At 50.0% G+C, this 20,281-nt stretch overlaps 1 protein-coding gene across 1 annotated transcript; it reads right to left on the bottom strand.

Annotated features, from left to right (window-relative positions):
- Nucleotides 1-92: 92 nt before the first annotated feature.
- Nucleotides 93-19,312, bottom strand: nrps1 (nonribosomal peptide synthase Pes1; the record flags this gene model as incomplete). The annotated part of the gene is made up of 8 exons (XM_026757136.1): nucleotides 93-2,690; nucleotides 2,747-4,368; nucleotides 4,420-5,080; nucleotides 5,135-5,514; nucleotides 5,576-17,852; nucleotides 17,905-18,207; nucleotides 18,326-18,742; nucleotides 18,803-19,312. 8 exons carry the CDS (start codon nucleotides 19,310-19,312, stop codon nucleotides 93-95), a joined length of 18,768 nt encoding a protein of 6,255 aa, XP_026615993.1.
- Nucleotides 19,313-20,281: the final 969 nt, after the last annotated feature.

Genomic DNA, 20,281 nt, shown 5'->3' with positions numbered 1-20,281 from the left:
CGTCAAACAGTATAGGAATCTAACAATGAGTGGATAGCAATATATGCTGCTTGCCGAACAGAAAAGAACTCGACGGGAACGTCCTCGGACGATCACCCTCGAGCCGACAGCGAGCTCCATCTGGTGACCCTCTTCGCTAGATTCAGGGCTTTCCCTAGCGAACTCGAAGTGCCAGTCCTCGCAGCCGGTAATGGAATCTCCTCAACGGGCATGATTTCTTCCATGGAATCGCTCTTTCGTGTGTTGTGCAGCGTCAAGACGGCCATCTGCCCTAGGAATGTCGGGTGTTCAAGAAGGTCCTCGATGTGAACCTGGAGTCCTTCCTGCTCGAGGAGCCAGACGATTTGTGCCATGTCGAAAACATCGCCTCCAAGTTCAAAGAAGGACGAGTCTAGCTGGAAGGTGGATTGAGGCTCGTCGGCATCCTTGCGAGGGAGGACTTGCTGCCAGGCCTGCGTCAGGACGTCCGAGTGTACGAGAATCTCGGAGATGCTCCGGCTCTTCAGATGTGAAGACAGGAACATCTCATCTGACATTCTAGGGACGTCGTTGACGGATTGACAAGGTAATGAGCGAAGCATAGATGGGGACGGAAGCACGACTCGGGAGTTGGCCAGCAGGCTTTGCACGGTGTCGCAGACCATGTTCAGGACCTTGGCAGCGAATTTAGGACCGATGGGGCCCTTTTCTGAATAGCCAAGAGAGACGCCCAGTTTCCCGTCGCTGGACGACTTAGAGAACAAAGTCATGTCAGTGAAGTTGTCGACGACACCGGCGCCTCCCATTCTGTATGTGGTGTTATCCAGCTGCATCTGGCCCTCGTATTCGACATTCTGGTGGAAGACCGAGGTGGTGAAATATGTCGAGCTGGGCCAGTCGGTGCAACGTCTGATGATCTCTCTGAAGCCCAAGGCCTCGAAGGGCATGTTGGCTATCTGCTGGTCTTGTAGATACCGGAACAGATCAACACCAGTCCAGCCCTCTCTAAAACTGACTCTAATGGGAATGACATTGAGACACGGGCCGACCGTGTTCTCAATGCCTGGGATTGAAGTATTTCTGCCGCTGATCGTGAGTCCGAAGACGACATCTGACTGAGCGGACAGCTTGGCCAGCGTAACCGCCCAAGCTGCTTGCATGACGGTAGCAATGGTGACATTTTCAAGGACCGAGGGTTGAATCTCCAGTGCCTTTCTTTGCTCCGTGAAAGCACCAATATGTTGATAGGTATTCTCCTCGGTCCTTCGAATGATCTGCGTCATTTTTGATCCCTTCAACAGGTTTGTCCAATGCTGGTAATGGTCTGGAGTGATTGCCCCCGATAGCATTCGCATGTGATTCGCAAAGGAAGGAGCCGGGGGCAGAGTACTGCCCTCATATCCCAACTTAATGGCTGACATGATGGTGGGCAGGCATAGCCCGTCAAATTGAGCATGCGACATTCTAATCAAGATTCGGTGGTGGTTACTGCCTTTCTTCTTCACGATGTAGAACTGCACGTATTGTTCGCCTTGCCGCGCCTCTTGCTCACGATCTTGCTGTTGGAGGTACTCAGTGTACTCATCCAAGCTCTTCTCAGTCTCATGAACAAAGATGTTTGGCCGTATTTTCCTAAGCACCACTTGGAAAAATTGGCCATTGAAACAGACAAAGACCGTTCGGAGTATATCGAAAGCATCAACAACTCGCAAGAGGCTCTCCCTCAATCTTCTCAGATCCAGTGATCCTCGTCCGTCGAGGAAGAAGTAGTTCAACATCCAGCGGGACTTGAACAATGTAGCCGTGATCGACATGGCTTGGAAGTCCGTAACAGGCAAAACGTCGGCAATGCCTCCTTTAAACACACCGATCTTCTGGCATATTCCATTCTGTAGAGCGCTGTCGTTCAAGTGAACGGTCTTCAAGAGTGAAATCTCTGGCGGCGGTGGGCTCCGCTCTTGCTCAACGATCTTAGGAGGCTCTGCTGGCTTCTCATTGTCACTGTCGGTCTGAGACTCGGGTTCCGAAGCAGACAAACTGTTGGAAGCACTCATAACCGCCAGCATATCCTCAAAGACAGGATTGTTGAAAACATCAGCCACAGTCAGTGTCAGCCCATCTTCGCGCGCAGCGCTGACCATCTTCATCGCACTTATACTATCACCACCCAATTTGAAGAAGCTCGCCTGGTTTTTGATAGAGTCGGATGACAGACGCAATGCCGAGCACCAGAGTTTCCATAATCTCTTTTCTAGGTCAATCAGTTTTGAGTGCTCCTCGGTGAGAGTTGCCGTTGAGTCGGAGAGATCTCTTTCACGAGGCATGTGTTTCGCCTTAACTGTAACATGAACGGGTTCAAGGGGAGTGGTCCTCTTGAACCGGCCCTTTTCACTTTCAGCGGCTGGTATGGTCAGTGTTCCTTCCTTGAGCATTTGACTAATTATTTCAGTGACACGGCGATCGATCAGCTCCTGAAGGGACTTGTTGTCAATGAATTGTCCGGTTCCCGAAGAGTGTCCCTTCATCAGTTGTCCGCCACGAAGGTCCAACTCTGAGACAAGCTGCGACGGCTTGTCAATAAAGCAGCTGAAAATATTGGCAATGGCATCTGCAAGATCCTTTGCTTTATCTCCGGACACAGCATCGGTCCAGTATCGTAGCAAGATCCCTTCGTGGCCCTTGGCAGTCTCGACGTTCACGGTGACAGGGTACTGTTGCAGAAATCAGCTTTCTGTTAATCATTAGAACAGCTTCAGTCAAATCTTACCTCAGTAGGGTCATGCGCCTTCTGTACATTGAAAGAGAGCAAGTCGTTTCCAGATTCTTCCGATACGGCGTGGTGGTTTTGAATCGATATTGTGGTGTTAAACAACTCTTTTTGCCCAAGTTCATGCTGGATACTTGCAAGAGAACAATCCTGGTATGGAAGGTTCTTGATGTAGTCGTCCTGCACTGTCTTTGAAATCTCCAACAGAGTCCTCCCCTGCGAGAACCTCACTCGGCAGCAGAGCATGTTGAGGAATATTCCGACCGCTTCTTGAATCCCGGGAATTGGAGCATCACGACCGGCAGAAGGGTAGCCAAAGCAAACGTCATCCGAACCTGTGAAGCTTTGCAAGACGATTGCCCATGCAGCGAGAGTAAGATTTGCAAGCGTTACGGCGTTCTTCTCGCAAAATTGTTGCAGCTCGGAATACCGGGTGAACTGCACCATCACAGACCCTAATTGACGGTTACCACCTGTTCCCTCGGAGAACGTCAGATGGCAGGGACGAGCATCAGACAAGTATTGTCCCCAGTGGGATAAAGCTTGGTCCTGAGATTTCCCGCGGATGAATTTGATGTAGTCACTGAAGAGAGGCCCGGATCCTTCTGGCAGCTGATGCTTGTATGCCATCGCTAGATCTCTCAGAAGCAGGTCAACTGATCCGCCATCTATTATGGCATGATTCATTTCCAGTTTGACAAGCACTCGTCCGGAATTGGTACTGCAAATTGTCAATTGATGCAGCAGCTGTGAATTTCGTTTGGCGTTGATGTCGCTGAGTTTGGTCGCATCGAGCTTGACAAGAGCATCGGAATCGTTGCAATGAAGAATGATTGCTCCTTCCTCGACTTCCTTGAGCACCAACTGATCGAAGGTACCGTTTGTGTAATTACTATCGATGAACAGAGTTCTCAGGATCGGATGCCGATTGACAACTGCTGACCATGCGCTTTGAAGCATGTTTGGATTTACCTTGCCGCTTCCTCCAGGAGAGCGCACTTCGAAGACCACATGGAACATGTACGCACTGGGATCCCGAAGCTGGCTCAGGAGAATACCCTCTTGCACTGATGAGCATGGATAGATATCCTCTACTTGGCTCCAGCTCCTGATCCCTGCTCTTGGAAGCGTTGTGCTCATCAGCTTCTTGAGCCCATCGTAGGTTATAGGGAGCAAGGGGAAATCGCTGAGGGTAGGTTCCGGCACGGAGTCCTTGAAGCGAAGCACATCTCTCTCAAGTACTCTCCTGCACTCTGAAATCCATTTGGAGATCTGATCTTCACGCTGCATCTGTCGATTGTACGTGAACGAGACCTGGAGCTTATCGTTGACGACAAGTGCGGAAATCTCCAGGAGGGCAAACCGGGGGGTATCTGGACCCATGTCTCCAGCTAGTTTGAACTTCTCCTCGTCGAACGCCTCTCCATAGTGCTGGAAAAGTGAGTCATCGCGCTCCAGTTGCTGCAGTCGACCAAGATAGTTGAAAACGATTTCCAACGGAACAGGAAATTCCGATGACTCGGTGCCATTGGGCTGGAGAAGGCTGCGAGCGAAGTAAGACCGGCCATTGTCCTTTATCTTCCGTCTCAAGTCCTTGACACGTGTTGCCGTGTCGACAAAATCTGAGTCTTAAATTAGCCTGTCGCCCTAGATCTTTTGTGGGGAGAAATTACCTGAGCATTCGTCGACCTGGAGTGGACACAATGTGGTGAACCAACCCACAGTCCGTGAGAGATCAAGGTTCGAATCCCACGATTCACGACCGTGACCCTCATTATATATGGTTGGCATTGTTCGATCTGTGAAGATCCGGTAGAATGACTGCACAACTGCGGCGAGGAGAATATCGATCGTTTCTGTGCGCAGCATCTCGTGGCAGGCACCTAGGATAAACGAAGTAATGTCTTCGCCCACGACAAATGATTCCATCCTGATTTGTCCGTAATTGTTGGGCACTCTCTCCATGCCCCAATAGCTAAGGTTCGGAGGCTCAATGGCAAATGGAAGCTTGACCTCATCTGCTTCTGACGTGCTATTTTCGAATTGCAGTTCGCACCAGCTCTGGAACGACAAGGGTTTTTCAGAAGACAGCGAGCCGGTCTCGATGAATTCTTGCATGTCTTGAAGGACTATGCGCCATGAAACCATATCGACACATAGATGATTGGCCACAAGGAAAAGGATTTGTTCATCGCCATTGATGTTGAACAAATCGGCCCCAAATATCGGTCCATTCTGGATATCCAGACACGACTGAGTATCGGCAATCTTGCTCAACATGTCATGGGAGCTCATGACCGAGTGAGTGCGAACACGAACAGATGAATCGATGTCCTGTGTGATCGATTAGCTCTTTAACATCAAGCCAGCGAATTGATTTGCACGTACATTGGTAATTCGCTGCTGCCATTTTCCTCCTGCAGATCTGGTGAATCTTGCCCTGAGCATCGAATGCTGGTTGGAAATTGCCTTGAGCGCATCCTTGACAACATTTGGCTCAAGTTTTCGAGTGATGCGCACAGTCATACTCTGATTGAAGCGACCAGTTTCCTTGAATGTGCGTGCTGATTTGAAGTACAAATTCTGAATAGGAGAAAGAGAAAAGTACTCATTCGCCTTCTCCTCGACTTGAATGCTCGATGTTTTGACTTCCGCTGTTTGAGTCAGCTCACTGATTGACTTGCTTTGAAGGATCTTGTGAAGTGTCAGGTTAAGCCCTTGTTTGCGAGCTCGAGAAATGACAGCCATTCCAGTAATACTATCGCCGCCTGTGTTGACCAGTTAGCCTCTTTCTCGCGCTTCTTCATGAGAAGGACAGTGTTCACTTACCCAGGCTCACAAACGACCGGTTGGGGTCGACCTTGTTTGAAGGGAGGTTGAGTACTTGAGCGTAGATGTCTTGTAAGATCTTGACCGAAGTGTTCTTGTCTTCCTTGACGCTGTCCTCAACATGACCCCTCTTAATGTTGTCATAGTCTTGCATGATCCTGTCATATGTTGGCTCGTCAATATGCTCAATCCAGTGAGTAATCTTCTTTCTGTCCAGCTTTCCAGAAACAAGCATTGGCAACTTTCTGATGACAGCCCAGGTTTGAGGGACCATGTAAATGGGCAGCTGGGCCTCGAGATTCTTCTGAATTGCGATGAGTTCAGAATACACGACCCTCGCCTGATCTTCTCGACTAATAAGCTCGCATGCGTCATCGGAGATGATGCTCGAATCTGACTTCAAAGTGTTCAGGGAGAGAATTGTGACGAGACGTTGCTGAAGAAGACCCTCCTTGGGTAGGATGACAACGGCATGACGGACGCGGGCATCCTCATGTAACCGATGCTCAATCTCGCCGAGCTCCATACGCTGGCCATGAAGCTTGACTTGGTGGTCTTTGCGGCTGATGTATTCCACCGATCCGTCAGGGTTATACCGGACAAGATCTCCAGTCTTGTATATTCTTCGCGGAGAAGGCAGGCTCGACTGGAAATGCCTCATCCATGCGGGCTCGTCCACGAAAGCCTCGGCGGTCTTACTGGGGTTCTTCAAATATTCTCTTGCCAGAGCTGGACCCTCCAAAGCCAGTTCTCCGATGGCTCCCAATGGGGTAAGTCGATCGTGATTTTCGGGATCGACAACCCAGGTCAAAGTGCAAGGTATTCCGTAACCAATGCAGGCAGGATCGCTGTTCGGGGATACGTTATTCAAAACTGCGAAGATGGTCGTCTCCGTGGGTCCATATCCATTGATTAGTTTCACGCGATGCGCCCATTTTGTCACAACTTCGCGTGACAATTTCTCTCCTCCACAGGCAAGCACTTCCAGTGAGGGGACGGTTGACGGCTCGATAATGCTGGCTATCGAAGGAGTCAGGAAAGTCCAAGTGACATTCAGACGTCGAATGGCGCCGGCGACATCATTCAGGCGCTCATCCTCGCTTGGGATACAAATGCATCCTCCGTGCATCAGAGTAGCTAGAATTTCCATGACAGCCGCATCGAAGGTGAGGGACGCAAATTGGAATGCACGAGAACTCTCAGTCAAATGCACAATCGGCCCGAATGCCATAGCACTGCTTGCAAGTGCGCGGTGGTCAATGATAATACCCTTGGCGCGACCGGTGCTTCCTGAGGTGAAGATCGCGTAGGCCATATTGGACGGCGTGACGCGGCTTGGTCTCTTCGCCTGACCATTCAGGGCACCATAAGCTCTGATTGTCTCCTTACTGACGGGAATTATCGTTTTGACAACTCCGGAGTAACGGCTCTGATATTGAGGGGAGCAAAGAACAATACGAGCATCAACTTCGGCCAAAATTTCTTCGTGTCTCGATGTTGGATGAGCAGGGTCGAGGGGTACGTAGGCACCACCAGCAATCAAAATCCCGAGAATAGTGATGATTGTCCAAAGAGACTTATCCAGGCAAATTGGCACCAGAGTCTCGGGTCCAACGCCACGAGAAGCCAGGTAAGATGCGAAAGACGAGGCAAATGTGTACATCTCTCTATATGAGACCTCGCCATCCCAAGCACAGACAGCTGGAGCATCGGGGTGAGTAGAGCATCTCTCGAAAATGATATCGTGAGCACATTTTTCAACGGCCTCGGGCTGCCTCTTGTTCCATAGGGCGACTTCGTTTCTATCAGATGGACTGAAAATCTCGAGCTCGCTCAACTTTCTTGTTTCACTCTTGTTGATGGAGAGCAGCTGCTCGAGCACAAAGCTGAACTGACCGACGAGCTTCTCAGTCTGCCAGCTGTTCAGCACGATCTCGTCATGGTGCATCAAGATCGACACCTCAGAAGTGGCAACCTTGCATTCGACGACCAGTGGATGAGTGAAGAAGTCTTTGCTTGTTTGGTTGTGTTCAGCCACCCACAAACTCTCGTTCAACTGGCCCTCTCCAGTCTGAATGACAAGCAGATTCTGAAATTCGCAAGCCGATGCTGTGTCACTATTGAGTTTTCGAATTCGCTGTAGTCCTGAATGCTGATGAGGAAGCATTGCGGTCGTCAGATGATGCACATTCTCCAGGTACTGGGTGATGGGAAGCTCATTTTCAACTTGGATGCGCGTAGGAACCGTGGTGAGAACGGGTCCAGCAATATCGGTGACACCAGCAAGGTCGATATTTCTTCCCATGAGCGTCTCACCGAAGCATACATCACTGGAACCAGTATGAGCAGAGACAACAATCGCCCACGCAGCACGAATAAGCTCGGGGATGGTCAGATCAACTCCACTGGCGGCTCGAGAAATCTTCATGCTGCTGTGATGCCGATTTCCCACTCGGACAGTGTCGGGCAGGGAATTCTTGCTTTGCGGGAATGGAGAACATGACAGGTTTGCCAGTTGAGACTTCCAGTACTCGTCAGAGTCTGACATGTTCCGCTCCAGCAGATAGTCTATGAACAAGCTGTAGGGAACTGTTCCGGCGCTGGCTGACGAATTAGTGTAGACTTCCTCCACTCTTTTCAAGACGAGCGGGATACTCCATCCATCGTACAGTGCATGATGGATTGTCCAAACGAAGTACCGGTCAGGGCAAGTCTGGGATTCGGCAATCGCGTAACCAGTCAACCGTCCACCATTGTGTTTCGGCAAGTCAGGGCTCTCGGCTATCAATTCATTCAGAGTAGTTGCGGAGGCCCAAGAGATCTCCTCTTTGTCAACAACAGCCTGCAAGAAGTTCAAAGACTCAGTATGTACAATACGAGTCCGCAGTATATCCAGCTCGTCCACAACCTGTTGCCAAGCAGCTTTGAACTTGTCGAGGTCTATTCCCTCTGAGAGCCGGAAAATTGGTTGAGCAATATAAGCACCGTTCTGCTTGACTGACAAAGTGAGGAGACCCTCTTGCACAGGGCTGCATGGGTAGAGATCGACAATGGATGCTCGAGGCACGTCACATTGGTCTGCGACTTCCTCCAAGAGTTGTTCACGATCGACTGAGGAAGGCAACAGGCTAAATGGAGTCACAGTCTGTCTGGTGGACTTTTCTTGCCACGTGTCACAACGCTTGGCCATATTCAAGAAGACTGGATCCTCATAAACATCGGCAAATGTGAGAGAGATCCCCCGAGAGTTGGCAGCTCCAACAAGCTTCATGGCGGAGAAGGAATCGCCACCTAAGCTGAAAAAGCTGTCTTCAGCACTGACCGAGCCCGACGCAAGGCCCAGAGCTTCCTCCCAGAGGCTTTTGAGTGTTCCCTCAACTCCCTCATCAGACGCTTGTCTGGAGCCAGCAGTCAGGGTGATATAAGGCTTGAGCTGGTCTTTGGGCAGAGTCTCAACGCTTGCCCGGAGCTTCTTGCGATCGAGCTTCCCGGAGTTTGAGAAAGGCAGGCGGGAGACTGGGAAAAAAAGCTTTGGTATCAGACTTGGTGGCAGAGCCTTGGTCAAGGCCTCCCTAAGCTTTTTGACGGTTTCGCGTGTTGCTTCTGACATAGGAACGAGCAATTGAGATTCCAAATCAGCTCTGCTCAGGCCAACTTGATCGTCAACAGTAAAGAAAGCCGCGATGGATCTGGCAACTGTCTTTGCTTCGGGCTCCACAACCTCGACAGCCACCTGAGTGCCTCCAGGAAGACAAGATATGCATTGTTGTTCGATTTCTTCCAGTTCAATGCGCTGACCGTTGAACTTGATCTGGGTATCCTTGCGCGAGATGAAGCAAATTGTGCCATCGGGATTATAACGAACAAGATCTCCAGTCCGGTACATGCGCTCCTTTCGCTTGAATATTTCCTGAAAGCCTGGGGTCCTAATCCAGGCAGGCTCACTGATGAATGCTTCTTTTGTTTTTTGGTCATTGTTGAGGTAACCGCGGGCAACGTTGCAGCCCTCGAGTACCAGCTCACCCACGGCCCCGATAGGCAGAAGACGATGATAGTTGTTAGGGTCAACCACCCAAGTGCGGCCGCAAACTGCAGCACCGATTGAGTTGCAATCATTGTTGACACGCACTCCTGCTGCATCCACTTTGACGCTCATCGTAGCCATAACCGTCGACTCAGAGGGCCCATATGCATTGATTACACAAATATCGGACCAGCGGTCGATATGGCTCGCAGTCATCTTTTCACCTCCCGTAACGATAGTTTTCAGCGATGGGACACTCTTGGGTTGGATCGTGTTTGCAATTGACGGAGGGCAACTCAGGAAGTTGGCGTTCAGTCTCCCGATCGCACCGGCCAGGTCGTTCATGCGCTCTTCTTCGCTGGGAACGCAAACACAACCTCCCGTCATGAGGACAATTATAGTCTCCATTATGCTCACATCAAAAGTATAGCTGGAGAATTGCAGAGCACGGGTAGTCGTGTCCATGCCCAGGCTACGAGCAAAAGCTGGTGAAGAAACGCTGAGAGCAATGTGCTCAAGAACCGTCACTTTCGGCTTGCCTGTTGTTCCAGAGGTGAAAATAGCGTAAGCTGCGTTGTTTATGTCAGGCTGGGTCATCGATGCAGTAGAGGATGCGTTTGGCAATTGACTGATCGTGTCTTCGCTCACGATATAGGCGGCACGGGATATCTGGCGAGCCTTGTCGATATACTTGGCAGAGCAAAGGACGATATGAGCGCCAATGTCGTCAACCAAACCCCTAAGTCTCGCTTCTGGGTGAGTGGGATCCAGAGATGCGAATGCTCCTCCGGCTTTCAAAACCGCAACTTGTGCAATGACCGCCCAAGCGGACTTTTCAAAGCATAATCCAACAAAGACCTCGGGTTTAACACCCAGGCGAACAAGATGCTTTGCCAATTTAGTTGATAGAGAGTTGAGCTGTTCGTAAGTAAAGTCTCCGTCCCACGAGCGGATTGCAGGCGAAGTAGGGTGGCTCAGGACCTGCTGCTCAATTATCTCATGTGCGCACCTATCAGGTCTCTCTGGTAGCGTAGCGTTCCAGTCTCGTACTTGTTGACAAGCATGTTCGCTGAAGAAATCGATATCCCCTATTTCACGGCCAACAGGGTCATCGTCGATAATCTCCTCCAGAATGTGCTGGAAGCAATCAACAACACTCGTGATATTGGCGCTTGACAAGGCGTCTGTCGAATATTCGAACAGGATTTCTGCTGATGTAGATGAGAATCTAGGGTTGACAGCAATCGTGCAGACACCCTTCTCGGTGTCGTTAAGCAGGGTTGATAGGCCGCTATTGTCACTGGGAAGCTCCATAAACCTGTCGAACTTGAAGACAGTATTGAAGAGCGAATTCACATCAATGTCAAGTTCATGCTGCACTTCTATCTGAGAAATGGCGTGCTCCATCGCTTGGTCCAATTCGTTCTTCCTCTTCTGAGCAATTGGCCCAAGCTCTGAGTCGTCCTTTAAGAGAAGCCTGCTTGGGAAAACCTTCAGGTACTTCGACCCCTCCGGTTGTGGTGTTGCAGGGTAGTACCCGAAGCAGACTTCTTCTGAACCGGTATAGCATCGCAGAACCAATCCCCAAACGAGCTGTAGCACAATGTCCTCGGTTACTTCAATCTTCTGGCAAAAGCGGCGTAGATTGGCCAGATTATCAATCGCTAGTTTTGCTGAGTCAAATCCGCTTCTTGCCTTGTCCGGGTTCAAAGATGGGAAAGCACAGGGCTCGACATCAACAAGGTACTTCTTCCAGTAAGCAGTATCAGGGCTGGACAAGTAAGAAGTCTGATTCTTGCGGAGAGCCATGCCACCGATCGTCTCTTGAGTACGGAGATCCGACTTCAAGTATTCAACGTAGCTTGCGAATTGAGCCAAAATCCGCTCAAGCTGGGGAGCAGACAGGACCTGTTCGTCGTAACAAGCGCTCAGCTGAAGCTCCGACTTTGCAACGCTACAGAAGATCGCTAGAGGATATGCGAGAGCAGGAGTCTGCACCTCGCCGTCCGATTCCACAAAGGAGAAAAGGTTATTGAAGCTGCATGCACGGGAAGTATCCGCGCTGACATTTTTGATGCGTTGGAGTCCGGCTCTTTGGAAGGGAGAAGCCGCTGCTAGGTGCTCTTGGGTCTTTCTCATGAGTTCTGCAATGCTCATATCCTCATCGATCTGGAATCTTCTAGGAACCACCGTGGGCGCCCCTTTATTGGTAGTAGAACCAAGTCCGAACGTTTCCCGGTCGTGAAGCAGTTCTCCAAAGATGACATCGTCTGATCGAGTGTAGCCGGATATAGTCAGGGCCCATGCGGCAAGAAGCGCGGTCTCAAGACTGACACGCTCCAATCCGCTGACATCGCGCCATTCGATGGGGACGTTCCATTCGTACGTGCTGGTAGCAGAGGACCTATGGGAAGCACTCGCCAATGAAGGGAATGATTGGGAAGAAGAAGTCTTCGGATTGGCTAATTCAACCCGCCAAAACTCGTGGAAGCTTTTCAGATCGAATTCGAGGCGGGTACTTTCAGGAAGATCCTGAGCCTCATTCCCCAGAAGCTGACGGTCGAGCTTACCAAAAGATGTCAAGGGCATTCTGGGAACAGGAATGTACAACCTCGGAACTTGAGTCGCAGGCATGACACTCAGCAGATGCGTGTGCATTTTGGTGACGAAATCGGAAAATTGCGAGGAAGGTTGCCCAATTACAGATCTCTGGCCATCAGTCTTCTCCAAGTGAGTTGACACGAATTGGACAAAGACAGCCAGGTGTTCCGTGGTTTCATTATCATCTGAGCAGCGAATCGGCTCCACAACGCAAGGATGGCCAGGTAACGAAAACGCATCGATGCACTGTTGAATTTCCCATACGTCCGCCTGCAGTCTCTGGGTACCTCTTTCCTTTCTTCCCATGTAGACCAATGTACCATCCGAATTGTAGCGGGCCAAGTCCCTAGTCTTGAACATACGCCGGGTCAGTCTTGGGCGTTCATCATGTTTCTCGTGGTTATTGTTAGCTTCGTCCCCCTCAAAGTTCGTACTCCAAACAGGATCCTCAATGAAATCTTTCTGGAAATGCCCATTGTCGAGCAAGTAACCAGCAGCAATGAGGGGACCCTCAACGACCACTTCACCGACACTGCCAATCGGAACCAGAAGGTCATGATTTGAAGGATCAACGAGCCAAGATATGCACCCGGCTGCAAGTCCAAGGTTCCTCGTTTCAACTGAGGTATCGCAGTCTGAGGCATGAAGGCAGCTTGAAGAGCACTCAGCTGCTCCATACAAAGAATGCATACGAACTCTTCCTGACCAAATATTTCTGACCTGATTTGTCAGACTCTCACCATAGAGTGCCAGTACCTGCACCTCGGGGACATCGGATGGCTGTAACAGACATGCGAGTGACGGTGTCATAATGACTGTGTTTGCTTGTGAGGTGTTGATTGATTGTGGGAGATTGCTGAACTCATCGTTGGCTGGAATACAAACACAACCACCATGCAGCATTGTACCGAAAAGCTCTTGGAGGAACATGTCAGAAGTGTAGGTAGCAAACTGGTACATCTTGGTCGCCTTGTCCAGGTCCAGAGCTGAAGCGAAGCTCTCGGCCCGTGTCATAACTGTAAGATGCTCAAGCATAACGCCTTTCGGTTCCTCGACACTACCGCCAGTGAACACAACGTAGGCCTGGTCAGTTGCCTTATGTGAAACGTGTGGTATATCATCAGAACGAGGAAGGTAGTCGAAAAGTGACCTTCCCACGGGGACGACATAAGGAATTGTGCGTTCCAGAAGCTGCACTTTGTTCGGGGACGCAAGAGCGACTTGAACATCTTTGTCAATCAACAACTTCTCGAGAAAATCATATAAATGAGCTTCGGCGACTGGAAGGCAAATACCACCGGCTCTCAATACCGCTAAGATAGCAACAATTTGCCAGGAGGATTTGTCGAAATCGATCGGCACAAAGAGGCCAGGTCCCACACCAAGCTTGGTCAGATAGAACGCAAGAAGCGAGGACAATTCATTGAGCTTGGCGTAAGTGAGGTTTCCATCCCAAGCTGCAATTGCGATAGCTTCCGGGCACTGCTTGACCTTCTCCTCGAGAATCTCATGAATACACTTGTCGACAGCCTCGGGAAGAGTCTTGTTCCAGGTAGCGATTTGTTGTTTGTTCTGTACGCTCAATTGATCCAGGCAGCAAACGTTCTCGTCAAGATGGTGAATGATATTTTCGAGGGACTGTAGAAATGTGCTGGCAACATTCTGCGCCTGGCCTTCGGACAGAGAGGTCGTCCAGTAATTGAGGTCAATGTGTGCAACATCATCTGTGGCCTCAATATTGACATATACGGGGAATTCTGCAGGATCATGGATTGATCCCACCTCCACAAGTCGCATCTCAGCCCTGTTGCTGAGGGTCTGCGGTGGAAGTTTCCGATAGGAGATGCCTGAATTGAACAGGATTGTGTCTGAGAGTTTCAGGGCATGCTGGATATCGATGAGGGAAGTGTGTCTGTAAGGTAGACTCTCCATGTAATCGTTTTGCACCTGATTCAGGACATCTTTGAGAGAGACGTCCTCTGTGACCTTCATTCGACAAGCCAAAAGATTAATGATCGGTCCGACAACAGAGCCAATTTCATCGACCGAGACATCTCTCAAAGAAGCCATGTAACTGAAACACACATCGTGGGAACCGCAAAATGAGCGGAGTGTAAGTCCCCAAGCAGTACTGAACGCCGTAGAAAGCGTCAAGCCACTGCTCTCACATAGCGCCTGAAGCTCTTTCAAGGATGAGAAGTCTAGACGAATCGCTTGAAGCCGCCTGTTGGAAGATCTCCCATCATTGAGCACGGGGAAGTGGCATGGCTTGACATCGGATAAGTAAGAGCACCAGTAATTAAGGCCAGCACTGTGAGAGCAGCTCTGCAAGTACCGCATGTAATCCTTGAACATGGGTTTGCGGTCGTCCTGAAGCTGACTACTGTACGCCAGTTGCAGATCTCGAATGATCAGAGAAATGGACGTCCCATCCATGGCGGCATGGCTTATTTCAAGTCGACAAAATAGCTTGCCAGTTGCTGTCTCGCATATACTAAAACGATGAGCAGGACGGTGGTCACGATAGTTCACGGGCTGTTGGTTGTTAAAGGTTGGCAGCACATCCCTTTCTTCGGAGCATCTCAGCAGTGTGGGAGCTGGATCATATTCTTTGAGAACGACCTGACAAAACAAGTCCTGGCTTGTCAAGTTCTCCAAGAAAACCGTCCGTAGCATTGGATGATGCGAAACAACCTTTTGCCAAGCGAGAATCAACCGATCAATACTAGGTTTGATTTTGACGCCTTTCACTTCGAAGGTATCATGCACAGCATAAACCGAGCTGTCTCGAGACTGGCTGAGCAAAATACCTTGTTGCATGCGCGAGCAAGGATAGACATCCTCGATGAGATCAAAGGAGGTAATACCCACGCTTGGTAGCTTCGCTGATACCATCTTGTCGAGCTCCTCATATGTGAGAGAGAGCATTGGGAAATCGCTCAGTGTGGGCCGAGGGGCCAGAGACTGCAGTTTCTGTCCAAGAGAAGCAAGCAGCTGATAGCAACGGGATATCCAGGCGCGAATGCTATCTTGATACCGCATGAATCGGTTGAAAGAGAACGTAAAACGAAGTTGATCTTGCACTACCAACGCTGAAATTTCCAGAAGTGCGAATCGTGGAGTTTCTTTGCCAAAATCTGCTGCACCTCCACCTTGGCCAGTCTCACCAGCCATGTGTCCCATAAGCTGGAAAAGACCGTCCTGCTTCTGCAGATCGCGATGCTGCCCCACGTAGTTGAAAGTCATTTCTAGGGGGCAATGGTGTCGGCATGTCTCCTGTCCTTTGCCTGTGAACATGCGGCTTGCGAACTTCTGTCGGCCATTATCAGAAACCTGCCGACGCAGATCTTTGACATGGGCAATAGTTCTGGCCGGATCATCGGGAAATATTTTGGGTACGAATATTGGGTAAAGGGTCGTAAACCAGCCTACAGTCCGTGATATGTCTAAACTCGAATCCCACACTTCTCTGCCATGGCCTTCATTGTAGATCACGGGCAAAGTACGGTCTGGGAAAGTCTGTCCAAATGCGTGGAGAAGAGCAGCGAGAAACAGATCAACCGGCTCGGTTCGTAGACTCTGATGACATTCCAGCAAGATAGAGTGAGTGCTATCCGAATCAAGCTCGAAAGTCTCACAGACCACATCCCCATACGTCATCTGACGATGTTCCATTCCCCAGTAGGCAAGCTCTGGAGCAGGAAGATCCTCCAATTGCACCCCATTCTCGGAGGTCAGAGACTCACATTGGTCGTCTTGTAGACGGCACCATGTCTGGAATGGAAGGGAGCTGTTCTGTAACACGAAGCCTTGAGGGTTTAGCAGGAAGTCTTCCAAGTCCTCCAGAATGATACGCCACGAGACTATGTCAACGACGAGATGATGAGCCACCAGGGATAGGAGATTGTGCGATTCATCAACATAGCAGAAGTCAACGGCAAAAACAGGGCCCACGAAGGCATTGATGCACAACTGGCTTTCCGCAATAGCATTCTCAATCTCATTCTGCGAGGTCGTATAATGTGTTCGCCAGCGGTACGAGCCAGCAACGTCCTCAGTGATGCGCTGCTGTAAAGGACTACCGGTACTGGGCTCGACTAGTCGGCTTCGAAGCATGGAATGACGCATGACCACTGCGTCGACTGCGCGGCGCATATCTTGGTCGTTGATCTGTCGGTCGATGCGGGTGAGCACACTTTGATTGAAATAGCCCTGTCCTTCCTTGCGAACCATGAAATGCAGTTTCTGTATTGGCGATAGCCCAAAAGGTTCCTCAATCGTTTCGTGGTAGACTGCCGGTTGAGTGACTTCCTTGACACGCGAGGCTAATTCTCTGATGGATTTGCTGCGAAGTATCTCCTGCACTGTAAGGCCAAGTCCTTGCTTCTTGCAATGGCCAACACAGGTTATTGCCGCAATGGAATCCCCTCCTAGACTCAAAAAGCTTTCGTCAACGCTGATGCGATCCTTGGGTATGTTGAGCATACGACTCCAAATCGACGCCAGTTGATCCTCCGTCGAGTTAGCTGAACGAGACCTGACGGCCTCAGTGACATGTACTTCCGGGTCTTCTGACATGTTCGAAACCCAGGTCGCAATAGATTTCCTGTCCAGTTTACCAGACACAAGCATCGGCAAAGTCTCGACACATAGCCAGACTCCGGGCACCATGTATGTCGGTAGCCTACTTGATAATCGTTCCCGAATGTTCTTGACATATTGAAGCTTCTCACGATGTTCGATAAGCTTAAGGGGCACCGCATCTGACTCGATTGCCTCTCTAAGGCCAGCGGACAATGACAGGACTGCCACGAGTTTTCCTTGTGCGAACCCGGACTTGGGAAGCAACACTATGGAGTGCTTGATGTCCGTATCTGCGCTCAGCTGGTTCTCAATCTCCCCCAGCTCGATTCTCTGACCATGGAACTTGACCTGTGTGTCTTTCCGTCCTACATACATTAATGATCCAGATTCGGAATTGTATCTTACCAAATCACCGGTCTTGTAAAACCTTCGGTCTGAGCCACCAGTAGAATCTCGCTTCGTCCAGGAAGGGTTGAAAATAAATGCTTCGTTCGTCTTCTGCGGGTTATTGATGTAACATCGCGCAAGCGTTGGTCCTTCCAGAACCAGCTCACCGGGGCAACCAACGGGCACAAGCTGGTCATGGTTCGTAGGGCTGACGACCCAACAACGAACTCCGACTGGCAAGCCAAGATCCCTGCAATCTGAAGAAGGAGACATCTCAGCATTGAGGGTAGCTGCAACAGAACTCTCTGTTGGGCCGTATCCGTTCACAAGTTTGATGTGAGACCACGTCGCCAAATGTGAAGGAGACATTGCTTCCCCAGCTAGGACGAGGGTTTCTAGCCCTGGAACAGCTGCAGGATTGAGAAATCCAATGAATGATGGTGTCAGGGATGCAAGATTTACTTTCATATCGTTTATCACGCTGGCAATGTCGTTCAGACGTGCTTCCTCGCTAGGGATGCAGATGCAAGCGCCGTATATTAACGAGCTGAGGATATCTATCAAACTTGCATCAAAAGTATGTGATGCAAATTGCAAAGCCCGAGTCGAAGGATTGAGACCAAACACTGGTCCATGAGCCAGTGCACTTGAAACATATGCTCTATGCTCCAGCAATGTACCCTGTTCTGGGGTTAACACCTAGGTAACCGAATTAGGATTGGAAGAGACGCACCTTTGGTTGTCCAGTAGAGCCGGAGGTAAAAATGACATATGCTGCGTTCGAGCTCTTCACGGTCGTCGAGGAGAAAGTACCCGTGCGAAGATCCGGAAGGCCATCAACGGTTTCATCGTCCAAGGGTATCAGTATTTCTGCCACCGTCTGTAGCTTGTCTGCTTGATTTCGAGAGCAAAGCATAATCCGCGCCTGCACGCCTTGCACGAGGGATTGCAATCGTGCTGTAGGATGAGCTGGGTCCATAGGTACGAAAGCACCGCCAGCTTTCAGGACAGCGAGAGTCGCCACGATGTTCCATTTCTATGTCAAATTATCAGCACTGCAATTTGAGCGCAGAGCCCGACTGAGTATGTCAAGCCAAAGACTGAAATTGACGATACGTGGCAAGCTATATCACTTGAGAATCTATAGCACTTACGGACTTCTCGAAACAGAGGGCTACGCAAACCTCTGGGCCAACTCCTCTTTCCTGAAGATTAGATGCAACCTTGGAGGAAAGATAATCCAATTCTTTGTAGGTAAGACTTCCATCCCAGGCGCAGACCGCCTCATTTTCTGGCTGGAGAAGGGTCCGTTCATGGATCACTTCATGGATGCAGCGTTCGTGCTTTTCTGGAAGCACTGAATTGAATTTGCATACTCGAGACCAGTCATTTTCTGGAAAGATGTCAAGATCGTCCACAGCTGTGTCTTTTGCCGTGAGAAGATCTGCTAGAATATGCTCAAAGGCGCCAGCAATGCTTTTCATTTGCGCGGTGGGCATGTCATTGTTCCACCATTCGAAGAAAATTCCTACCTCTTCCTGCAGAACTTTGACATGAAGTCGAACCCGACACTGCAGACATGTTTCAGAAGGTTGCACGAAAAGACGAAGGACCTGTCTTTCAGTACTTACCTTCTGAGGAAGCGCTATTGGCAAGCTTGACGGTGGTGGGATGGTGGGTGAGGTTCCCATGGAATCATGGCAGATTCGTATCATCAAAATTGTGTTGAAAAGCAGGGCATTTTCAAAGGCTGTGAGCGAGCTTCCGTCTATCTCTGGATGACCGTCGACAGAGCTGTTTGTCTTGACATGGTCGAAAAACGTCTTAAGGGAGGTGCCTTCTTTGACTGATACTTTGAAGATGGAAGGATCCACATCTTCCAAAGAACGTCGCAAATCCTGAGACTCATTACCGCCAATTTGATGGTAGCCAAAGCAGATATCCTCGGAGCCTGTGTAGCGATGTAGAAGTAGGGCCCACGAGGCCTGTAACAACTGACTCAATTGGCCTCCGTTCCATGCAGATAGCAATCCAGAGCTTTGCAGAGCATCTGTTCTCAGTTTCATTGAGATAGGGCGTTTCGGCCCATCATACGTAGCACCAAAGTTGGGTAAATAACATGGGACGGTTGACTGCGCCATGGTTCTGTGCAATATCTGCTTGAAGAAGGCCCCTCGAGGAAACGGGTGTTCAATGTCTAGACGAAAAGAGGACGTTACTTAACGAAAGGGAGCGCCGCACGTCCTTTTGTCTTTCTTTAAATTGAAGGCTAAGATTCATCGCTTCGGTATGGTCATCAAGTCATCGACATCTCCCTGAATCCCAGACCGAATTAGGCTCGTGGAGCTAGCGACGTCTTCTCGGTAGCTTGCCCAGACCTCACAGTTTGACCAAACTATAATTATAGAATACGAAGACCCATTTGCCTCATGGCAATGAGCCTGACGGCTGAGAGCCACAGAAAAGCCCCTTGGGGCGTCAGGGGGCTCTGATCATGATCAGCCGTGACCCCTCCTGTTAGCTCCGTGTTTTCGCATCACCACGTAGATAGTTTCTTTTTTTTTTTTCTTCCCTTGCTTCTGGCCGGGTGGCGACAAGAACAGCAGGGTCGGAGAAACAAGATCAATAGATTGCAAGATGCCGTGGAAAGGGCCCATGTGTGGACTAATGGAGTCATGGACACGGAAGCCGCATACCCTTGGAAAGCTGGAAACTCCACACGGTGGCGTATCGTACATCTGACGAAAGAATAAAGGCATAAAAAGAACTGCAGGGGTTACAAGGAACATGGATACCATCTGCCACTCACGGTGAGCTGCAAGCGAAAAGATCGGCCAGGAAGGCCCCTGCTCGCATATTCCCGGTCATGATCTTGGACATTCATCTGCGGTCTGGAACCAACTGTCGATAGACGAAGAGGTATGTCAAGGATGCTCTTGGCCCGGTATTCTGCTGAATGTACCTACATACGATACGAGGTAGCAGGAGACGACCCACTGGTACTTTTGGTAGAATCGCATCAGAAGTTCAGGGCTTAATCGAACACGTATTCTCCTTGTTCGGTGAGGACGAGTGGATGAAAAGTGGGATCCCGTTTCTGATCTGGACTC

This window comes from Aspergillus thermomutatus (genome assembly GCF_002237265.1).
Source record: "Aspergillus thermomutatus strain HMR AF 39 chromosome Unknown NODE_52, whole genome shotgun sequence".
Lineage (NCBI taxonomy): Eukaryota > Fungi > Ascomycota > Eurotiomycetes > Eurotiales > Aspergillaceae > Aspergillus > Aspergillus thermomutatus.
Note: the sequence above shows the minus strand (reverse complement) of the source record. Positions and strands in the feature narration are given on the sequence as shown.